Source organism: Lycium ferocissimum, chromosome 1, assembly GCF_029784015.1.
Source record: "Lycium ferocissimum isolate CSIRO_LF1 chromosome 1, AGI_CSIRO_Lferr_CH_V1, whole genome shotgun sequence".
Lineage (NCBI taxonomy): Eukaryota > Viridiplantae > Streptophyta > Magnoliopsida > Solanales > Solanaceae > Lycium > Lycium ferocissimum.
In genome coordinates this window covers 33189590-33208586 of record NC_081342.1, presented here as the reverse complement: position 1 = coordinate 33208586, position 18997 = coordinate 33189590, and the positions used below count along the sequence as shown (strand labels likewise).

The window sequence follows — 18997 nt, the reverse complement described above, 5'->3', positions numbered from 1 at the left end:
CTAATTTTCGGTCGGCTAGAAGCCTAGTGTTCTGTTTTGGTCGGCATATGATATTAAGTTCTCCATTTACTGATCGAGACATTTTCAATATTGAATTTTATTTTATTTCCCTCCTTCATTTTTTGGTCGAAAGTCCCATGTGAAACCTGTGGTATAAGTACACACCTAACATATGATAAAAGTCAAATATGGAATAATGTAAAACAATCAAGTTTACTACGAGGACCGTGTGCTAATTTTTTTCACATTTCTCTCATTAAATTTAAAAACTAGAGTTATACTAGCAAGAATGAATGTCAAATGGTTTATCTAAAATCTTTCGTCCTCTACAATAGAATTTTCTCAAGCACTCTCATCCGCAATTTTTTTTTATTTTTGATAGTTTGGCTTCTTTTGAACGTTGAATATGCCAGTGAATAAAACAATCCTCTTGAGATAAAGAAAACGAAAGAAAAGTAGATATGTATTTTCTGCCTCATTTTGATACCTGAATATGTCTCAATGTTAACAAGAGTACAAAACAAATGTCACAAACTCACAATCCCATAACTTCATCCCAGAAGCTTAGTTTCCCTTCCTTCTAATAATACATCAATGTCACTCCACCGTGCAAAAGCTGGACATGCAGCAAATTACATGAAGGATGTAAAATACAATCAAAATCAAGCATGTGTGTACAAGAGAAAGTCCTAAAAGAAAGGACAGCTCGATGCACAAAGCATTCCTCATTAAAAGCATCCTTAAAGGGTGTGATGTAGACAACCTAACTTAATGCAAGCATTACTGGCTGCTTCCACGGCTACCAAGGAAAAAATAGGAACAAAGCTTTCCCTGTTCACACAAATTGAAATCGCATAAGAAGCCTGACAGATTTCATCTTTTGACCCTTCTTATCATAGAGAGGGACTGATCGGATGCCTGTTCTCAACTCTGAGACAGGCAAACATGTCTGCCCACCAAAATCATCCTTCTCCGACATGTCATATTCTCGTACTTCAATCCGAAGCAAAGCCATCTCTGGCACTGTCAAAGGGAATTTAAACTCTTCATCCCACATGGGACACCAATCATCCTCAAGTATGCTTGTCTTTTTCTTATGAGCATCTGCAGGCACTCCAACTATATATAGCTGCCACACAAGGATCAACAAAGTCGTAACAAATTCCTGCACCCATCTTGGGTATAAAGCAGAACAGGAAGATCATGCAAATATGTAAAGCTAAAAGGCGATGATCAAAATAATACACCAGAAAAGGATCATATCAACTTATGAGCTCAGGATCAATTTTAAAAGTGGGCATTTCTTTAATGAGCATACATATTGCTCAGGTACAACAGGAATACTTGAATGAAAACGATGGTGACTATTATAGGTGAAAGGAAAAAATTCTCCGTATGTTAAGGATGCACTTTGGTGACCAAATCTTAAGTTGGTATCATCTTATTTACTTGAATATTATGCAGATTTCTCTTCTTTTCCAGTAAAAATAGTATAGCAAAGTATTATTTACCAGGTGCTAGATAGCTTGATATGTTAATGTACTGAGTTATAAAAATAAAAAAAATATATATAAAAAAAAAAGATTAACAAGTCAATGTACTATTCATGAAGGCTACAACACCATTTATTTCCATATGACTTCTACAAACGCAAGGGAAAGATCAGATTAGATGTAATCAAGATCTAGCTTCTCAAAGCATGGTGTGACAACCAAGGATTGTGTTAATTCAGGTAAGCAAATGAGTGATGGAAGAGGAAAGCATCACCGTCACTAACCTTGGTGTAGAAGTCTGGTGGTGAATAGGCATCAAAGTGTGTATGGCTGAAATCCAAGCGCCATCCATCTCCCATATATACTCTGACCTGCAGAAAAATTAACAAAGGAATTACACTTCTTCAGCAATACCATCATATTAATTATATTGAAATTTTCTAAGTTCTCCACATCAAAACACATTTTGCTTACCTGTAACGTCTTCTTCACTGGCAATTTTACTTTCGGATCAAACACCTCATCGTGTGGGCCTTTATCCATGAGAAAACGAGGCTTTTTCACATAGCCGCAGCTTCCATTAGACCTAAACATCCCGTGCATCATCCAAAGTGACTTCCCATATCCCTATTTTATACAGTTAATATATCAGTTAGACAGCAAATAACAGAACCAAAATGATTAAAAAGATATAATTAGGAGAAAGAATAGTCCAATTTTTTTTTGAAACTGAGAATAGTCCAATTATCTATTAAATCATATTCACTGGCACACATGTAAAGAAAGACAAATTTCTACGAGCCACAAAGAAATGGAGAAGTAATCGAAATGATCAATGTAAGGCATGCATGCCCTCAATGTAACGTTTAACAGGCTGCAAAGCTGGTACAGTATCTTAGCAGCAAGTCTGCATTTTGGTTGATATACATCAGCCTGCACAAGAACTTCTGACAAACACCACATACTAGTTGTGATGTTAGTGCACATAACAACATGCCATATTCTTGGATATTTGCATATATCCTCACAACATTTTACTGAGATACATCTTAGCTTTACCGCCTAGGGAAAATTTTGGGTAAGTTTGTTTACCAAGTTGCTGGACATAACCCTCGAATGAGGTTTTTTTTTTCTTTTTTCGGTTGAGTTTTTCTTACTTTTACAAAAAGAGTCAAAAGGTTAAAAATAAGAAGGTAATTGCAGGGGCGGGGGGGGGGGGGGGGGAATGATAAGGTGAGTTGGCAGAAGAGGAGAAAGCAAGATACGAATAAAGAATATTAAAAATGAAATGTCATGGAGCAAAAGTAAGTTCAGGCAAAATAATATGGTGATGCACCCAGAGGCAGATCCAAGATTTAAGTCTTACAAGGTCAACCTTTAAGGTTATTATCATTGAACCCACTACATTTTTAAAGTTATGGGTTCGTATCTACTATTCGTTGCAATTTTCATAGATTTTTAAACATAAATTTATGCTATGCATCGAAAATACTGGCTTCAAATGACCCCCTTGCCAATACTCTACATGCACCAACATTCAGAAGTTGAAACTAACCTGCATGTTAAATGCTACCATCTGAGCTCCATGCATCCAGCCAGTCATTGGCTTGAAATTTGAGGAGGTTACTCTTGTTCCCTTAGGGTACACCCTTAGGATATTCTTTTGGGTGAACCTAGCAAATGAAAGAAGAAAGAAAACTCAATCAAGAACAACCGGACATCAATCGTTCAATCTTATATGGCACAAAATTATTGTGGAGTACCTAACCAAATCTGTTCCATAATTTTCTGCAGCTCTTTCAAGTTCTTGTTCACTCAAACTAAGTCTAGTGACTTTATTACTTCCCTCTCTTAGTGCACGTTTCAAACCATGTTTTGCCTTCCCAGCGTGAACTGCTATGAGACTCTTGTACTTGGGTGCTCCTGGTTGCGATGATTGCTGATCGTTGGAGGTATCACCATCTTCATCATCTTGATCGCTATCACTCTACATAGAAGCAAATCAGCATCGCACAATAAGAAAATGAAGAGACTGTTTAGTTAACGTCGTTTTACCCTTTCGTCAGTGTCATGATCATCGGCGCCAATTTCTGATTTCTCCTTCTCTCGAAATGAATCTTTTCCCACTGGAGATATGTCTCTCTGATGCTTTGACTCAAGGTACTCTTTGGGTGGCTTTGTAGAGAGAATAATCCGATTCCTAAGCCCTTCAGGTGAAGGAAATTCCTCTAAGCACTCTGATTGAGGATAATATAGCATTCCTCCAAATATTTGGATAACCATCTAGAGGAGTGCGGAAAGGAGTTAAAACTAGATTAAGAAGAAACATATAGCTGTTATCCACCAAGGGATATGAATCCTAACCTCTGCAACTTTAGCTTGGAGATCTGGTGTCAGGTGGTCTTCCAACGTGATTACGACAGGGTAAGGTGATTTAACAAAAGCGTGGTCTCTAATGGCCTTTAAGCATTTAAGAAGTGGAACTGGTGTGGTCAGGGTCCTGCCAATTATTAGAATTGGAAAAAGTTAATGGACCTGTAAAATTTCAGAACTTCAGATATTGGACATCAGAAAGGATAAGGGCATCAAATAAATGCTAAGTTACTTTGAACAGTACGTGCGATAGTATACTTATTCTTCCTCTTCTAACCACTTATATGGTAGAATAACAATAATCTACTCACTAAAGGAAACAACTGATAGAATGGATTTACTGAATAAGAAATGCAACTTCAGATTGATAACTGAAGAAATGCTTCCCCTTCCCATTGTATGTAGATTGTTATCATGTTAAACATTAATAAATCTCACTACAGATATACCCTATAAAGCTATATACTGTAATTGAAACATATGAAGGACCTTTAGAAGATTTACCTTTACCAACCTCTCTTAATCAATATAAAAAGGTTTAATCACAATTACACTATGAATCAAGCAGCATAAAGGTACCTTCCATGAAGAACATGAATATTATCTTTCCCTGAGCTAGGCCACAAGTCCAATTCTATTCCCCGGACACCTCTTTCCAGAGCCTTAACGATAGGAATTTCACTACAGTCGCTGCTCAGTTGGTTTCCAGTTAGGTAGGAGTTGTGACCTGTAAAGATGAAATAATGTTGCAATGGAGCACTCATATCATGGTGTACCTGGAATGACAAATTGTCAAAACAAATCTAATGCTAATGTTAAAGTCATTTTCTGCACAAAGTACACTTAAATATATCACATAAAAAAAAAAACCTTTGAACAATACATTAATTATAGCGTAACGTTAAATATAAATTGAACATAAATTGAACTTTAAACGTTCACATTACTTCATGAGTAAAGAGGGAGGGTATCATTAAATAGCAATCCGAAATATAGCGTAACACCTAAAAGTTTAAAAGCTCAGGTCTTGCAGGAGAATTTGACAAAATAAGAAAATAAAAACTTCCAGCTCCATCCCTATCACCCTTCATCCCAATTTATGTGATGTAATTTGACTGGGCACGGAACTTAAGAAACAAATGAAAACTTTTGAATTTTGTGGTCTAAAACAAGTCAAAAATATTTATGTGGTTATAGAGCATCTCATTAAACGTAAAAGGTAAAGTTTAAAATTAAATTGTTGCCAAATAAGAAAATGTGTCATTCTTTTTTGGACTGACTAAAAAAGAAAGTGTGTCATATCTAGGGATGGCAATTAGGGCAGGGCAGGGCGGGGCAGGGCAGGGCAAGGCAAAGTCATAATAGGGCAGGGCAGGGAAACATATAAACGGGGCGGCGCAGGTCAGGGCAGCGCAAAATTTAATTTTTAAAATTTTTTAATAGGGCAGGGCAGGGTAGGGCAAGAAATGGGTTATAAGTGGGTTGAGTAAAAAATGACTATTTTATTCTTGTTCCTTAGTTTGAATCCACATTTTGAAGCATCGTTCTTTATTACTAAAAGTATAAGCATGATTGCTTGGAAGTTTATAAGATTTCTCATTTCTGTTATTAAATTCTTATTTGTTCAAATGTGACTTCTAGCATAAATTAAAATCAATATTTTTTTATTATAAAACTAAACTTACGAAGTAAACCCAGTAATAGAACTATTCTATTTGTTTAAGCTTGTACAAAACCTTTCCTATTTATCGCAAAAGTGATAGCCTAATTAACTAATCTTACGATTAACAATATTCATTTAGAAGAAATCACTAAAAAGACATCTACAAAAAGGTGAAATACTACTACTTGCCAGTTATACTTACATCACAAGTTTGTCTTTAGTAATTAAGACAAATCATCTTTTTTTAACTCAGACATTCCTTCAAGCTTATTTAATTATACTAAAGATGGTTTTGTGTATTCTCATGCTAAATATAGTAAAATATGTAAATTCTAGTTCTATTTTGAAATTTGAACGATCAAAAGAAAAAATCCAATTTTAGGAACTAATCATTCATCTAATTGTTTTAAAAAAAATATGTCATGCTTCGAAGTGAAAAATAAAGAGGAAAAATGAAAGATAATATAAACGGGGCGGGGCAGGGCAGGGCTTAGCGGGGCGGGCAGGGCAATTTCCTTAGAAAAAGCTAAACAGGGCAGGGCAGGGCGGGTCGAAATCTTAGCAGGTCAAGGCTTGCCCCGCCCTAACCTGCCCTAACCCGCCCTGTTGCCATCCCTAGTCATATCAGTACGGCAGAGGAAATAGTACGTTACTCTGCTCTCTCCCTCTCTCTCTCATGCCACCAAAACAAAAGAACGAACAACAACAACTTCTACTCAATCCCAAACAAGTATATGAATCCTAGTGTTCATGTCAATCCATTTAAGCATGTCCCAATCCAAAATAATAAAATCTTGTCTCTAGCACCAGAAGTTCTATACATTTTCCACTGTCATAACACAAAGCAAAATTTACTTGAATCGCATCTGCCAAAAACTTTTATCACTGAATCATAGTTGTTTTAGTTTGTGACTCTTACACTAGGTAATTAATTGGTTATTGTAAGGTAACATTGGCAGTGAAGAGAATAAAACAAATCAGGGAAGATTGAGAACCTGAGATTTGATAGGTCCATTGAGATCATCCTGAAATAGAAAATAAAAGAAATCATCTAGTTCAAGAGAATGGTTGAGGCGCCTGATGAGATGGTGCCGCCTACTGGCAACTTGCTGTATTATTTGCTCAGCATCTTTAACCGTGCACCCTTCCTCACCTTGTACTTCTACCAGATATCGTAGAAGTTGATCCGCGTTCATGTGGGTCCCTCTTCCGGTGTACCTGGAAAACACATCCCTCACATCTGGTGGTGGTTCCGTCTCCCTGATCTTGAATTTCCGGTTAAAACATCCGAACATTCTGTAATAATTATAACTACTCCCCATTTCTCAAATCAATCAAATATAGATGAAAATGTTCTTAATTTAACAATGTAATAATGGGTCGATGACTCTTGATCTTGTGTTTTTCCAAGGAGAGAGAGAGAGTTAAAGTAAATTACATATAAAAAAAGACTGAATTTTTTTTGGTTGATGAAGACTTTTGAGGGGTTGTTAGATCGATGGAGAGAAGATCTAAAAACTAATATGGTGAGAATATGAAAGTGATGGGATTTATTGTTGGGAATTCGTATAACGTTTGAATTAAATATTACGACGCTTCAATCATTTTCTGATTCTCACATCTTCATCTCTTTTTATTTTGTCAGCTTCCCTGCGTACCGTTAGCGTCGAATAATTCCCGCCATGTTTCTTTTTTTAATTACTTTTGAGATGCTTATATAAAACGAATAAATAAGTCTTTTGAAACAATATTTGGCGATAACATTTTGCACTATTGAACTAGTGGAATTCTGCCTTTTTCTCTGTTTTTGTTTAAGGCTGGGCATAAATATCGAAAATTGAAAAACCGAACCGAACCGAATCGAAACTTCAACAAACCGAATCGAACCGAACTAGTTTGGTTCGGTGTTTGGTGTCCATCGTCAAAAAACCGAAACCGAAATAGCCGAACCGAAGTTTGATAAAACCGAACGGGCACCGAAATTTAATACATTACCCAAAAAAATTAAAATAGTCCAGGCTCATTAAGTGTAAAGCAAAAAAAACTCAATTGTAATAAGTCCTCTTTTGCATTTGTATCCCTAATTTTCCACTTCAATTGAAAAAATCAAATATCCTTAACAAAGAAAGGTAACTAGGATGTCTCTTTAGGATTAATGTATGTCCTTTATGTGTTTTCTTAATTATTCTTACAGTATGTATATAACACCTAATAATCCTATGTCATGATTATAGTTTTCTGTGTATCTTGTTTGATTGATTTTGATTTCAATTTATCGCCTTTATGTTTTATTGCTTTTGGAGAATATGAATTAGTGTCAATGGAATCGCTTCTAATTTTATATTAAAAAAACTGAATTGAAAAAACCGAAACCGAACCGAACTTTAAAAAACCGAAACCGAAAGAACCGAACTAGTTTGGTTCGGTGTTTAGTGTCCACCTTCAAAAAACCGAACCCGAAATAGCCAAACCGAAGTTTGATAAAACCGAACGCCCACCCCTATTTTTGTTTGTTGATGCTATTCCCATTCCTTTGAGTATAAAAAATGAGTTTAAGTTGTACTGTCAGTGTATCATTTTTTTACACCATCAGGTAACATTAACCTGCTGTAGTAGGTTACTAATTTTTCCTTAATTTTTTTCTTAATTTTTTTATTATTTAGGCTTTGGTATTTTCTTTATCCCATTTTTCTCTTCCCTTCAAATCCTCCGTTATCATCACCCCCAAATAATAGGATCCGCATTCAATATTAACCAAATTTCAATTATTAAAGTTCCTTCTGAAACAATCCAAAGATACAATAACTTGTTAAGATGCTCCTAGACGAAAAAATTCCAAAATTTGTTAAAGAGAATTTAAGATTAGACAAGAAAGAAGCTCCCCAAGGTTCATAAAATATGAGGTGTTAGCGAATCACTTGTTACACGGTTCATAATGTCTGAAGAGTTAACTAATTACTTCACCAAAGCACTGATCTTGAGAAAAATGATAAAAAGCCAAAACTGAAAACAATGTTGGAGAACGAAATAATTTGGTTAATTATTATCAGTAAAATTAGTGAATAGTTTTGGTTAGAGTAAAAGTAGTATTCAACTTTCCTTAATGTTATTTACTCCTCAGTAAATTACAAGGTAAACATATTACTTTAGAAAGTTACTGTATTTACTTTTAAGATTACCTGATGGTGTAAAATATTTGATATACTGACGATGCACTAAATTTAAACTCATAAAAAATAGAACTAAAAAAGTAGGAGCATGAAAAGAAAAAAACTGAAATATGTCACTTTAAATCGGCTAATGCAAATCACGGTTCTTCTTTTAGTGAATATAATAAGTTACCATAATTTTACACGTTCGGATTTCTTGTATTATAAAATTAGGTTAGTGCATCTAAAAGTTTGTTGTTCTTACTTATTATGCTTTAATGTAGGTAACGAAATCGATTAGAAAGAATCAAAAGAATTGCAATAGTGACATGGAAAAGCTATTGCTTTTTTCTGAAGCATCTTTGAAACGGATTGTTCCAAGTAACTTTCAATTGATAAATATCAGTGTTCTGAACATAACACGGTCAATTAAATTTTGGTAATGGCTAAATACATAAATGACCTCCTAAAATTTTGATATCACTTTCATTTGAACACCTTGTTTTTTTTTTTTGGGTCCGACTTATTAAATATGTCAAATAATGAAATTGACGGATATAAATAACCAAAAAAAAATATAATAATAATAAGACACGTGAATTTAGATGCGAATGACGTGACAATGAAACAAATAAAACAAAGGCACATCAACGTGCACTTTTTCGCATTAGAATCTGGTTTGAATTTGGGGGAGGACCAGAGGCGGATCTAGGATTTAAATTTTAGGGGTTCAATATCTTAAATTTTTAGTATTACACCATTATATTTCTAAAGTTATGGGTTTATATCTACTATTTATTGTAATTTTAGTAATTTTTTACACATAAATTTATACCCCGCATAGAAAATCAATTTTGGAAAATTCATTAAAACGTATATTTTTTTAACATCAGAAAAAACTAATTTTTTTTTTTAAAATGTGGAAAATCCATTTTCTAAAAATAAATCTGGACTGGATTTTTTTTATTAAAAAATCTGGAACTTTTTAAATCTTGAAAATTGAATTTTTTTTAAATGTGCGAAACCCGTTATTTTAAAAAAAAAAATATAAAAAATTGATTTTTGTTTAATTTCAAACCTTGGATTTTTTTAAAATCTGGAAAACTAAATAAATGCATTTTTCTAAAAAAAGAATCTGGAAATTGAATTTTTGATTAAAAACCTGGACTTTTTTAAAATCTGGAATATTGATTTTTTAAGAATAAAGTGGAAAACTGATAAATTTTTTTCTAGATTTAAAAAATCATCTAATTTTCCGGGATTTTTTTTTTTGGGGTTTTCCAGATTTAAAAAAAAAATCAGTTTTTCCATATTTGTATAAAACTCCAGTTTTAATCCACTGTTTTCCAGTTCTTTTTTAAAGAAATGTCTTAAAAGAATCATGAAAATCTGAATTTTTTAGGACACTTTTAAAAAAAATATCAAGTTTTCATTTTTTACAAATATTTTAATTGGAACTCTAGTTTTTCAGTTTTTTTTTTTTAAAGTCAAATTTTCCAGATTTAAGATAAATATTCTATTGTTCTAGATTTTTTATTAAAAAAAATCAGTTTTACCTTTTTTTTTAATAAAAAAGAACTAGTTTTAATTTTTTTTTAATAATAATTTATCTATGTGGAGGAGACATAGGACGAAAATGCCAAGTGAATGGCGAGTGCATTCCACTTGCCGTGGCATGTCTACGAGGGGGTGAATTAAAATCCATTTAATCAAAATCAGGGGTGTTTTTAAGTGTGGCAATAGTTCAGGGACTGAAGTTGCAATTCGTGTCAAGTTTAGGGGTGTTTTAGTCACTTCCAAAAGATTAACAAGTGAATATTTGTTAGTCATTAAGTAATTCAAATTTGGTGCTTAAGTTGTTGTGACAAAGCCTTATTTTATTAATAAAACGTAGTGTAAACTTCTTTTCTGCTTGTTAGTCGGTGACAGTACTCAACTAATGAAAGACCAAAAAGTAGGTTAACTATTTGGCTATTCGCTCATAGTGTTTGACTAAACGTAAGTCGCCTCCATGCCGATGAATAATTCCATCACCAACTCTAAAATCTTAGTCCATTAATAGGCGCTTTTTAATTACAATTAGCTGCTCTCTATACTAATTTATTGTCAGTAGCGATGCTTATTTGTGCGGTAAGAGTGAATATAGTGCTAAAAATTTATTTGTTATGTATTTACCGAATATAATTTGGTGATTCCTTTTTCTTTTTTTTTTTTTGTGGTGATTCCATTCACATGGTCAATTTTTAATTCATGTAACTATATCAGGCTATTGAGGTATTTTTAGCACTATTTACATGAGTGAAGATCAGTTTTCGCTGCTCGTTTGGATTAGATGATTGTAAATATATACCTGATAAGCATTATGTGTTTATAAGTATTTTAAGTGTTGAAATTAATTTTTATAAATAAACGGTTACGTGTGAGGATAAGAGTGTTGAAATTGATAATAAATAGTTGATGTATTTGCTAAAAAAATGTTGATAAGCTGTTATTTTGGTAAAATAACTAAAATATCCTTAATTATTTTATAATTTTTTTTAAAATTTAAAGTAACTTTGGAAGGAGAACGATGAATTATGGATATGAAATGGAGAGGAATGAGTTATTTTGTTTTGGGAAAGGTCAATCATACTTTTTTTGTTGTAATCTATATATAAAGTTAGGCATAGGCAAGGTAATGTAAAGACCTCTCTGTGACCTACATTGGTATTTATCTTTTATCTCATTTTTTTGGCATTTTAATCATATTTTTAAACTTAAAAATTTGCAGAAAATTAAAGATGCCTCATTTATTTATTTTAATCGTTTATACTATGCAACACTTTTCTAAAGCCCTTCTCTGATCCTTCTTTTCTTCTCCCCATAACCTCACAGCTTATTAATTATAGGTGACTAAAAAGTTTTAAAATTGAGTGGAGGTAACTCAAATTTTTTTTATTGAGTAGAGATGATAATATTTGGATTAGTGATTAAGGACTTTTGACCATATTCCAACATGCCCAACAGTTTTATTTTTAACACTTTGCCCTCAAGTTTTATTTTTTACACATTGGCCCAACTTAATAAAATCCTAATCACCTAAAATTGGTGGGGAAAAAAATCCCAAAAAGCACACCACCCCCCCCCCCCAACAAAAAAAATACTTTAAAAAAGTTTTGATATTTTTTTTTGCGGGGGGGGAGGAGGAGATCTTTGGTGAAAAAATATTTTAAATTTTTTTTTTGTTTTTTCACCAGCGGCCCCCTCCCCAAACCTCCAGCATCCAAAAAAAAATTGGTTTTAAGAAAAAAAATTGAAAAGTTTTCGTTTTTGATTTTTTGCACCCCTCTCCAAAAAAATAATTTTTCTTGAAAATAAGTTTTGAATTTTTTATTTTTTTGGTTTCTTACTCCACACACCCAACCAAAAAAAAAAAAAAATTATTTTTGATTTTTTGCAACACCCACCCCCCCCCCCCCCCAAAAAAAAAAATTCTTGAAAAGAAGTTTTGAATTTTTTTTTGTTTTGTTTCTTACTCTACCCACCCACCCTTCCACCCCCTCCCCCTCCTTCTCCTTGTCTTTTCTTGCTACTGCTTTCTTTTTTTATTTAGAAAAAAGTTGCTCAAGAAAAAAAAGAAAAAAAAACGAACCCGATTTACATAATTATCAGACCGGATTTCATTCGTGTAACACTGGGCATTACTTCATGGATTATTTCTATTCATTTGATAAGTAAAATAATGTTGCTTTATTTCAATTATTCATCTAGGTATAATCAACATTTTTCAACAATTTATAGTAGCAGTTACAGTTGTTGCGACAAGTGCTAAAGATGTTGTATATGAGCTTCTGAATTTATTGCAACAGCTATTGTAGTTAATGCAACACTTGCAACAATTTATGCAGTTGTTGCAACAACTGCTAAAATGTGTATAAATAATTTAGCCTACTTGTTGCAACAATCGTGAAAGTCAAGGACGGACTACTCTTTCTAACAACTCACTGACTTGTTGCAACAACTACATTAGTTTTTGGACATATTTTACAGCTGTTGGATGAAACAGAGACAAACGAATTTGTCACCAACAACTAAGTGATCAGTTGCAACAACTCACCTAAGTGATATGTTGATCTTGTTCAAATCACAAATGTATGTTCTGTTGTTAATAAATTGCTAAAAAATTTCCAACAAGTAATAAATATGTTGCAATAGCTCTGTAACATGTTGAGGTTATTCCAACAAGTAACAGGACTTGTTGCAACAACTAGTTAGTTGTTGAACACATCACAACAAATAGGAGGACTTGTTGAAACAACCATTTATCTGTTGGATTTTATCCAATAAGTGAGGACGACCTTGCAATTAACAAATACGTTGAAGCAACTAAGTTACTTGTTGGGGTTCGTCCAACAAGTGACACGACTTGTTACAGCAAGTAGGTTGGTTGTTTGAATTTTTCCAACAAGTGGAATGACTTGTTGTAGAAACTAGGTAACTTGTTGTGTTTTATTTAACAAGTGATATGTCTTATTCAACAGCTATGTTACTTGCTGCAACAGATACTGCAGTTGTTGCAAAAACTATGATATGATTCACCTATATTTAGTGAACAACAAAGAGAATCAATGATATTTAGTGATAAACAAATAAAATTAATTATACTTAGTGATCAATATATATATATATATATATATATATACACACTTAATCAATTTGATGGTATTTTGAGTCATGATAGATGATCAACTAAGTCACTATGCACTAAATCGAGTGATCAATAAAGTGATTTGATGTGAACTACTTACTTCACCCATATTTAGTGATGAACAAAGGAAATCAACGATATTTAGTGCTCAATATATATATTTAATCAATTTGATGGTATTTTGAGTCAGGGCAGATGATCAACTAAGTCATTATGCACTAAATTGAGTGATCATTAGAGCGATTTGATGTGAACTATTTGATTCACCCATATTTAGTCATAAACAAAAGAAATCAATGATATTTAGTGATCAATATATATACTTAATCAATTTGATGGTGTTTTGAGTCAAAAACAGATGATTAACTAAGTCACTATGCACTAAATCGAATGATCATTAGAGTGATTTGATGTGAACTACTTGATTCGCCCATATTTAGTGATAAACAAAGAAAATCAATGATATTTAGTAATCATATATATACTTAATCAATTTGATAGTATTTAAAGTATCACATTGATGATCAACTAAGTCATTATGCGAATAAATTTGATCATTAAAGTGATTTGATGTAACTTTACTAGATTACCCATATTAAATGAATAAATAAAGGAAATCAATAATATTTACTGATAAATATATATACTTAATTAATTTGTTGGTATTTTGAGTCAGGACAAATGATCAACTAAGTTAGTATGCACTAAATCAAGTGATCATTAAAGTGATTTGATGTGGACTACTTGATTCACCCATATTTAGTGATAAACAAATGAAATCACTGATATTTAGTGATCAATAGAGTGAATATTTTATAACAACTAAGTACATTGTTGCAACATTTGAGTCATCTGTTGCAACATATTAGTAACTTGTAGCAAAAGCTTCAGTAACTTATTGATTTGTTGCAACAGCTAAGCCATTTGTTGCAACAGATTACTTAGTTGTTGCAACAATTTACCCCATTGTTTGATTTTTACCGACAAGGCTAGGAATGTCACACCTTGATTACTGATTGTTGTAACCATTTACTCAAAGCAACTCTCGATTATTTCCCATTGTTGTTTAATACATTAATAGATTTATTATTGATTTGTAACTTGTTTGAAACTACCGAACATAAGGAAGAAATTTGCAATTGTGTGAGGAATCTGTTGCAACAACCTCAACAACTTTTTGATTTTTTCAACATGCTGAGAAATCATTGAACAACTTCTCGATTATTACGTAATGACTTTATGACTTATTTGAAACTTCCGAACATAATTTGAACAAGAAATACATACCGAACATATATCATATATATATATATATATATATATATATATATATATATATATAATAAAAATTGCATAACGTTAATCATCCACCATAATCCACCAAGAACATAAAATACAAACTTATAAATAATTGTTCGTTAGCCCCCGGTGGAACTCCAAAGTACAAATTAACGGTTGTGTGATATGTTCAACGACTAACTAGTTGTTGCAACAAGTCCTGTTACTTGTTGAAAAAAAACCCAACATGTTACAGAGCTGTTGCAACATATTTATTACTTGTTGAAAACTTTTCAGCAATTTGTTAACAATAGAACATACATTTGTGATTTGAACAAGATGTTCATATCACTTAGGTGAGTTGTTGCAACTGATCACTTAGTTGTTGGTGACAAATTCGGTTGTCTTTGTTTCATCCAACAGTTGTATGTCCAAAAACTAATGTAGTTGTTGCAACAAGAAGTCTACTTGTTGTGACAAGTCAATGAGTTGTTGGAAAGAGTAGAAGTTGTCCAACAACTTTCACAGTTGTTGAAACAAGTACGCTAAATTATTTATAGACATTTTAGAAGTTGCAACAAATTAGCACAGAAGTTGTAACAACTGCATAAATTGTTGCAAGAACTACAACAGATGTTGCATTAAATTCAGAAGCTCTTATACAACAACTTTACCGCTTTTTGCAACAACTGTAACTGCTATTGTAAATTGTTGAAAAATCAACAGTTATACCCAGATGAATAATTAAAATTAAAAAAAAACATTGTTTTTCTTACCAAATGAGCAGAAATAACCCATAAAGTAATGCCCAGAGCTACACTAATGAAATCCGAAAATTACGTAAATTGGGTGAGTTTTTTTTTTCTTGAGCGACTTTTTTCTAAATAAAGAAAGAAAGCGACGGCGACAAAAGAGGATGAGGGGGAGGGGAAGGGGGTGGCGGGGTGGGTGGGTGGAGTAAGAAACAAAAAAAAAGTTCAAAAATTCTTTTTAAGATTTTTTTTTTTTGGGTAGGGGTGGGTGGGTGGTGCAAAAAATCAAAAACAAAAACTTTTTTTTTTTGTAAAACAAAATTAATTTTTTTGGGGGTGGGTGGGTGGAGTAAGAAACAAAAAAAAAATATTCAAAACTTCTTTTCAAAAAAAAAAATTATATTTGGGGTGCAAAAAACCAAAACCAAAAACTTTTCAAATTTTTTTTTAAAACTAAAATTAATTTTTTTTTTGGAAAGGTGGAGGTGATGAGGTGTTGGGTCACCGGGGAGGGGGGGGGGGTGAGGGGTGGGAATATCAAAACTTTAAAAAAAAAAATTGAGGGCTGGGGGTGGGGGGTGGGGGTGGGGAAGGGGGGAGGCTGGTGGGATTTTTGGGATTAAGTTGGGGTTTTTTAGTACTTTGTAAAAGTTTAACAAGTTTTAAAATTACATTTTGGACCCCAATTAACTTAATCACTAATTTAAGTGGGCTTTGACTTGGGCTAGTCAACGTTGTCACCTCTAGTAATTACAAGACTTGGATGTCACCTAGAGTTAAATTTTCCCATAACCTCATCATTATTGCTATGTATTTATTCTCCATGAATCCTTCAAGGTTATTTATTTATTGTCCATAAATCCTTCAAGGTTATTTATTCTTTACCACTTTCAAAATCTCAAAAAGAGAATTTTGCCCAAGAGGTAAAAACACCTTGCTAGCCTTTTCTTTTCATCTGATTGATCATTATTTTTGTGCAAAATGGTGCTGATAAAGTAATGCCTTGGGTTGCTTCATGTGTTATTGACAATTTTTTAAATCTCTTTTCAGTAATTTGTAGTGATTCAATTATCGAGCTTTGTTGATTTTCTGGTTATTTCCATGACCGTGTTTTTGTTTTGTGTCATTTATATGTAGATTGTTAATTACGAAAATCTTATGTTCTCGGATTAATTCATGCATTATTGTAAATTAACCTTTTCCCAATATTTACTAATTATTGTTTTGGTGCGCACCAGTAGTTCAGTTATTGTTTGCCGATTTGGTCTATCTATTTGTTTTGTTGCAAACAGATGCCGATTGATTTTAAAAATCTCATTGAGATCGACAGATTGCTTGGATGAAAATTTTATTTGTTTATGCTCTCCATAGAACATTTGAAGCAGAAGCAAATAATTGACTTTTACAGTTTGAAGTGGTAATTCGGTAATTCATAATTAGTTTTTGTACAAACAAATAATTACAAGGACTTCTTATATCAACCAAAGCCTTTCAGAGGCATTACGTGAAGCTTTGAGGAGAATGAGAGGATTTCCTAGGATTCTAAATGTGATTCTTAGTCTAACCAATTCTTGCATGTGGAGTAGCTGTAGTGTTGTCATATGAATGAGGAGATGCACGCAGGGCGTACATCTATTGAAGTTATGATAGGTATTTGATCACCTTGCTGGCTGGAAGGGAAAGATTACTGAATTTTTTTTTATTTATATCAAGAAATTTGTTAAGGATTTGGTAGCAATATGTAACAACCCTCCCGGTCGTTATGGAAAATCTAGGATCACCCTACCAAATAGAACCCTTCCTAGGGTAGAACGAGCTGATAAAAACTCAAATGTAGAAGTCTAAGAACTGAAAACTTGGCTTGTTTGTGATTATTGTTTGGTTGTATTGAGTCCATTAGGGGGTGACGTAGGAAATTAGACCTCTGTTGGGGATTTCGAGGCCACGGGTGAGTCCGTATGGTATTTTGCATTAATATGCATGTTTTGTTTGTGTTTGTGAGGCCTCGGATGAAGTGTGGTGTGGTAGAGTGAAAACTAGTGGAATTAGCGAGCTTACTGGTTCAGTATCACCACTGCGGCGGACAGTGTACCATTACGGCAAGGCCGTTGTAGCGCGTGCTCCTCGCCGCCGCGGACATATGGGAATGGGGCTGTCTGGACCGCTGTAGCGCTCGCTCTATGGTGGGTCCATGCTCGCCACAGCGAAAGTGGACGAAGGTGGAGGTCGTACGGCGAACACTTTGCCCGGCCAATTAATTAGTGATTCCATTATCAAGCTTTGTTGATTTTAAGTTGTTCCATGATGGTGTATTTTTTGTCATTTTTATGTAGATTGTTAATTACGAAAATCTTATGTTCTCAGGATTAATTCATGCATTATTGTAAATTAACCTTTTCTTAATATTTACTAATTATTGTTTTGAGTGCGCGATGAGTTCGATTTATTGTTGCCGATTTGGTTTATCTATTTGTTTTGTTGCAAACAGATGCAGATTGATTTTAAAAATCTCATTGAGATCGACAGATTGCTTGGATGAAAATTTTATTTGTTTATATATAAATGGAACATTTGAAGCGAGAAGCAAATAATTTATTTCTGATTTAAAGTGAGTAATTCGGTAATTCATAATTAGTTTTTGTACAAACAAATAATTACAAGGACTTCTTATATCAACCAAAGCCTTTCAGAGGCATTACGTGAAGCTTTGAGGAGAATGAGAGGATTTCCTAGGATTCTAAATGTGGTTGTTAGTCTAACCAATTCTTGCATGTGGAGCAGCAATAGTGTTGTCATATGAATGAGGAGATACACGCAGGGCGTACATCTATTGAAGTTATGATGGGTATTTCATCACCAGCTAGCATGTTGGAAGGAAAGATTCTTGAATTTTTTTATTTATATCAAGAAATTTGTTAAAGGATTTGGTAGCAATATGTAACAACCCTCCCCGGTCGTTGTAAAAAAATCTAGGATCACCCTACCCAGAATGAACCATTCCCTAGGGTAGAACGAGGCGATAAAAACTCAGAATGTAGAAGTCTAAGAACTAAAAAACTTGGCTGGCTGGTGATTATTGTTTGGTTGTATTGATCCCATTAGGGGTGACGTAGGAAATTAGACCTCTTTTGGGATTTAGACGGGTGAGTCCATATGGTGTTTTGCATTAATATGCATGTTTTGTTTGTGTTTGTGAGGCCTCGGATGAAGTGTCGTGTGGTAGAGTGAAAACTAGTGGAATTAGCGAGCTCAAGTTCGGTATCACCCGCGGGGGAGCGGTGTCCTAGCGAGGCCGTTGTAGCGGCGTGCTCCTTGCCGTCGCGGACATATGGGAATGGGGGTGTCCACTATGGCGGACACTAGCAAGCGCTCGCGCTATGGCGGGTCTGTGCTCGCCATAACGAAAGTGGACGAAGGTGGAGGTCACTACAGCGGGCCCTTGCCCGCTATAGCGAGCCATGTGCGGCGAAAAACGGCCTAGGTGGTCGATGGGGAAGTAAGCCATTTTTAAACACCCAGTCTTATTGTTATTCCCTGGGAACTCACACCGTTTCCAGGATCACCTAGGGAAATTACGAGGCTGGAATCTTGGAGGGAAAAGT

At 33.8% G+C, this 18997-nt stretch overlaps 1 protein-coding gene across 1 annotated transcript; it reads right to left on the bottom strand.

Moving 5' to 3' along the window:
• Positions 1 to 445: 445 nt before the first annotated feature.
• Positions 446 to 7259, bottom strand: LOC132054126 (phosphoinositide phospholipase C 6-like). The gene is made up of 9 exons (XM_059446191.1): positions 6525 to 7259; positions 4446 to 4642; positions 3858 to 3993; positions 3549 to 3776; positions 3257 to 3480; positions 3049 to 3166; positions 1968 to 2120; positions 1778 to 1864; positions 446 to 1129 (listed from the first exon to the last, which is right to left on the bottom strand). The coding sequence occupies exons 1-9, from the start codon at positions 6849 to 6851 to the stop codon at positions 836 to 838; spliced, it is 1764 nt and encodes a 587-aa protein (XP_059302174.1). The 5' UTR covers positions 6852 to 7259; the 3' UTR covers positions 446 to 835.
• Positions 7260 to 18997: the final 11738 nt, after the last annotated feature.

Bases quoted from the DNA above. Each gene is read 5' to 3' on its own strand.
- LOC132054126 (XM_059446191.1), bottom strand. From the start codon at position 6,851: ATGGGGAGTAGTTATAATTATTACAGAATGTTCGGATGTTTTAACCGG. The intron at 3,777-3,857 runs GTTAGGATTCAT...GCACTCCTCTAG, and splicing joins TCCAAGCTAAAGTTGCAGAG to ATGGTTATCCAAATATTTGG. The intron at 1,865-1,967 runs GTAAGCAAAATG...ATTTTTCTGCAG, and splicing joins CAGTGAAGAAGACGTTACAG to GTCAGAGTATATATGGGAGA.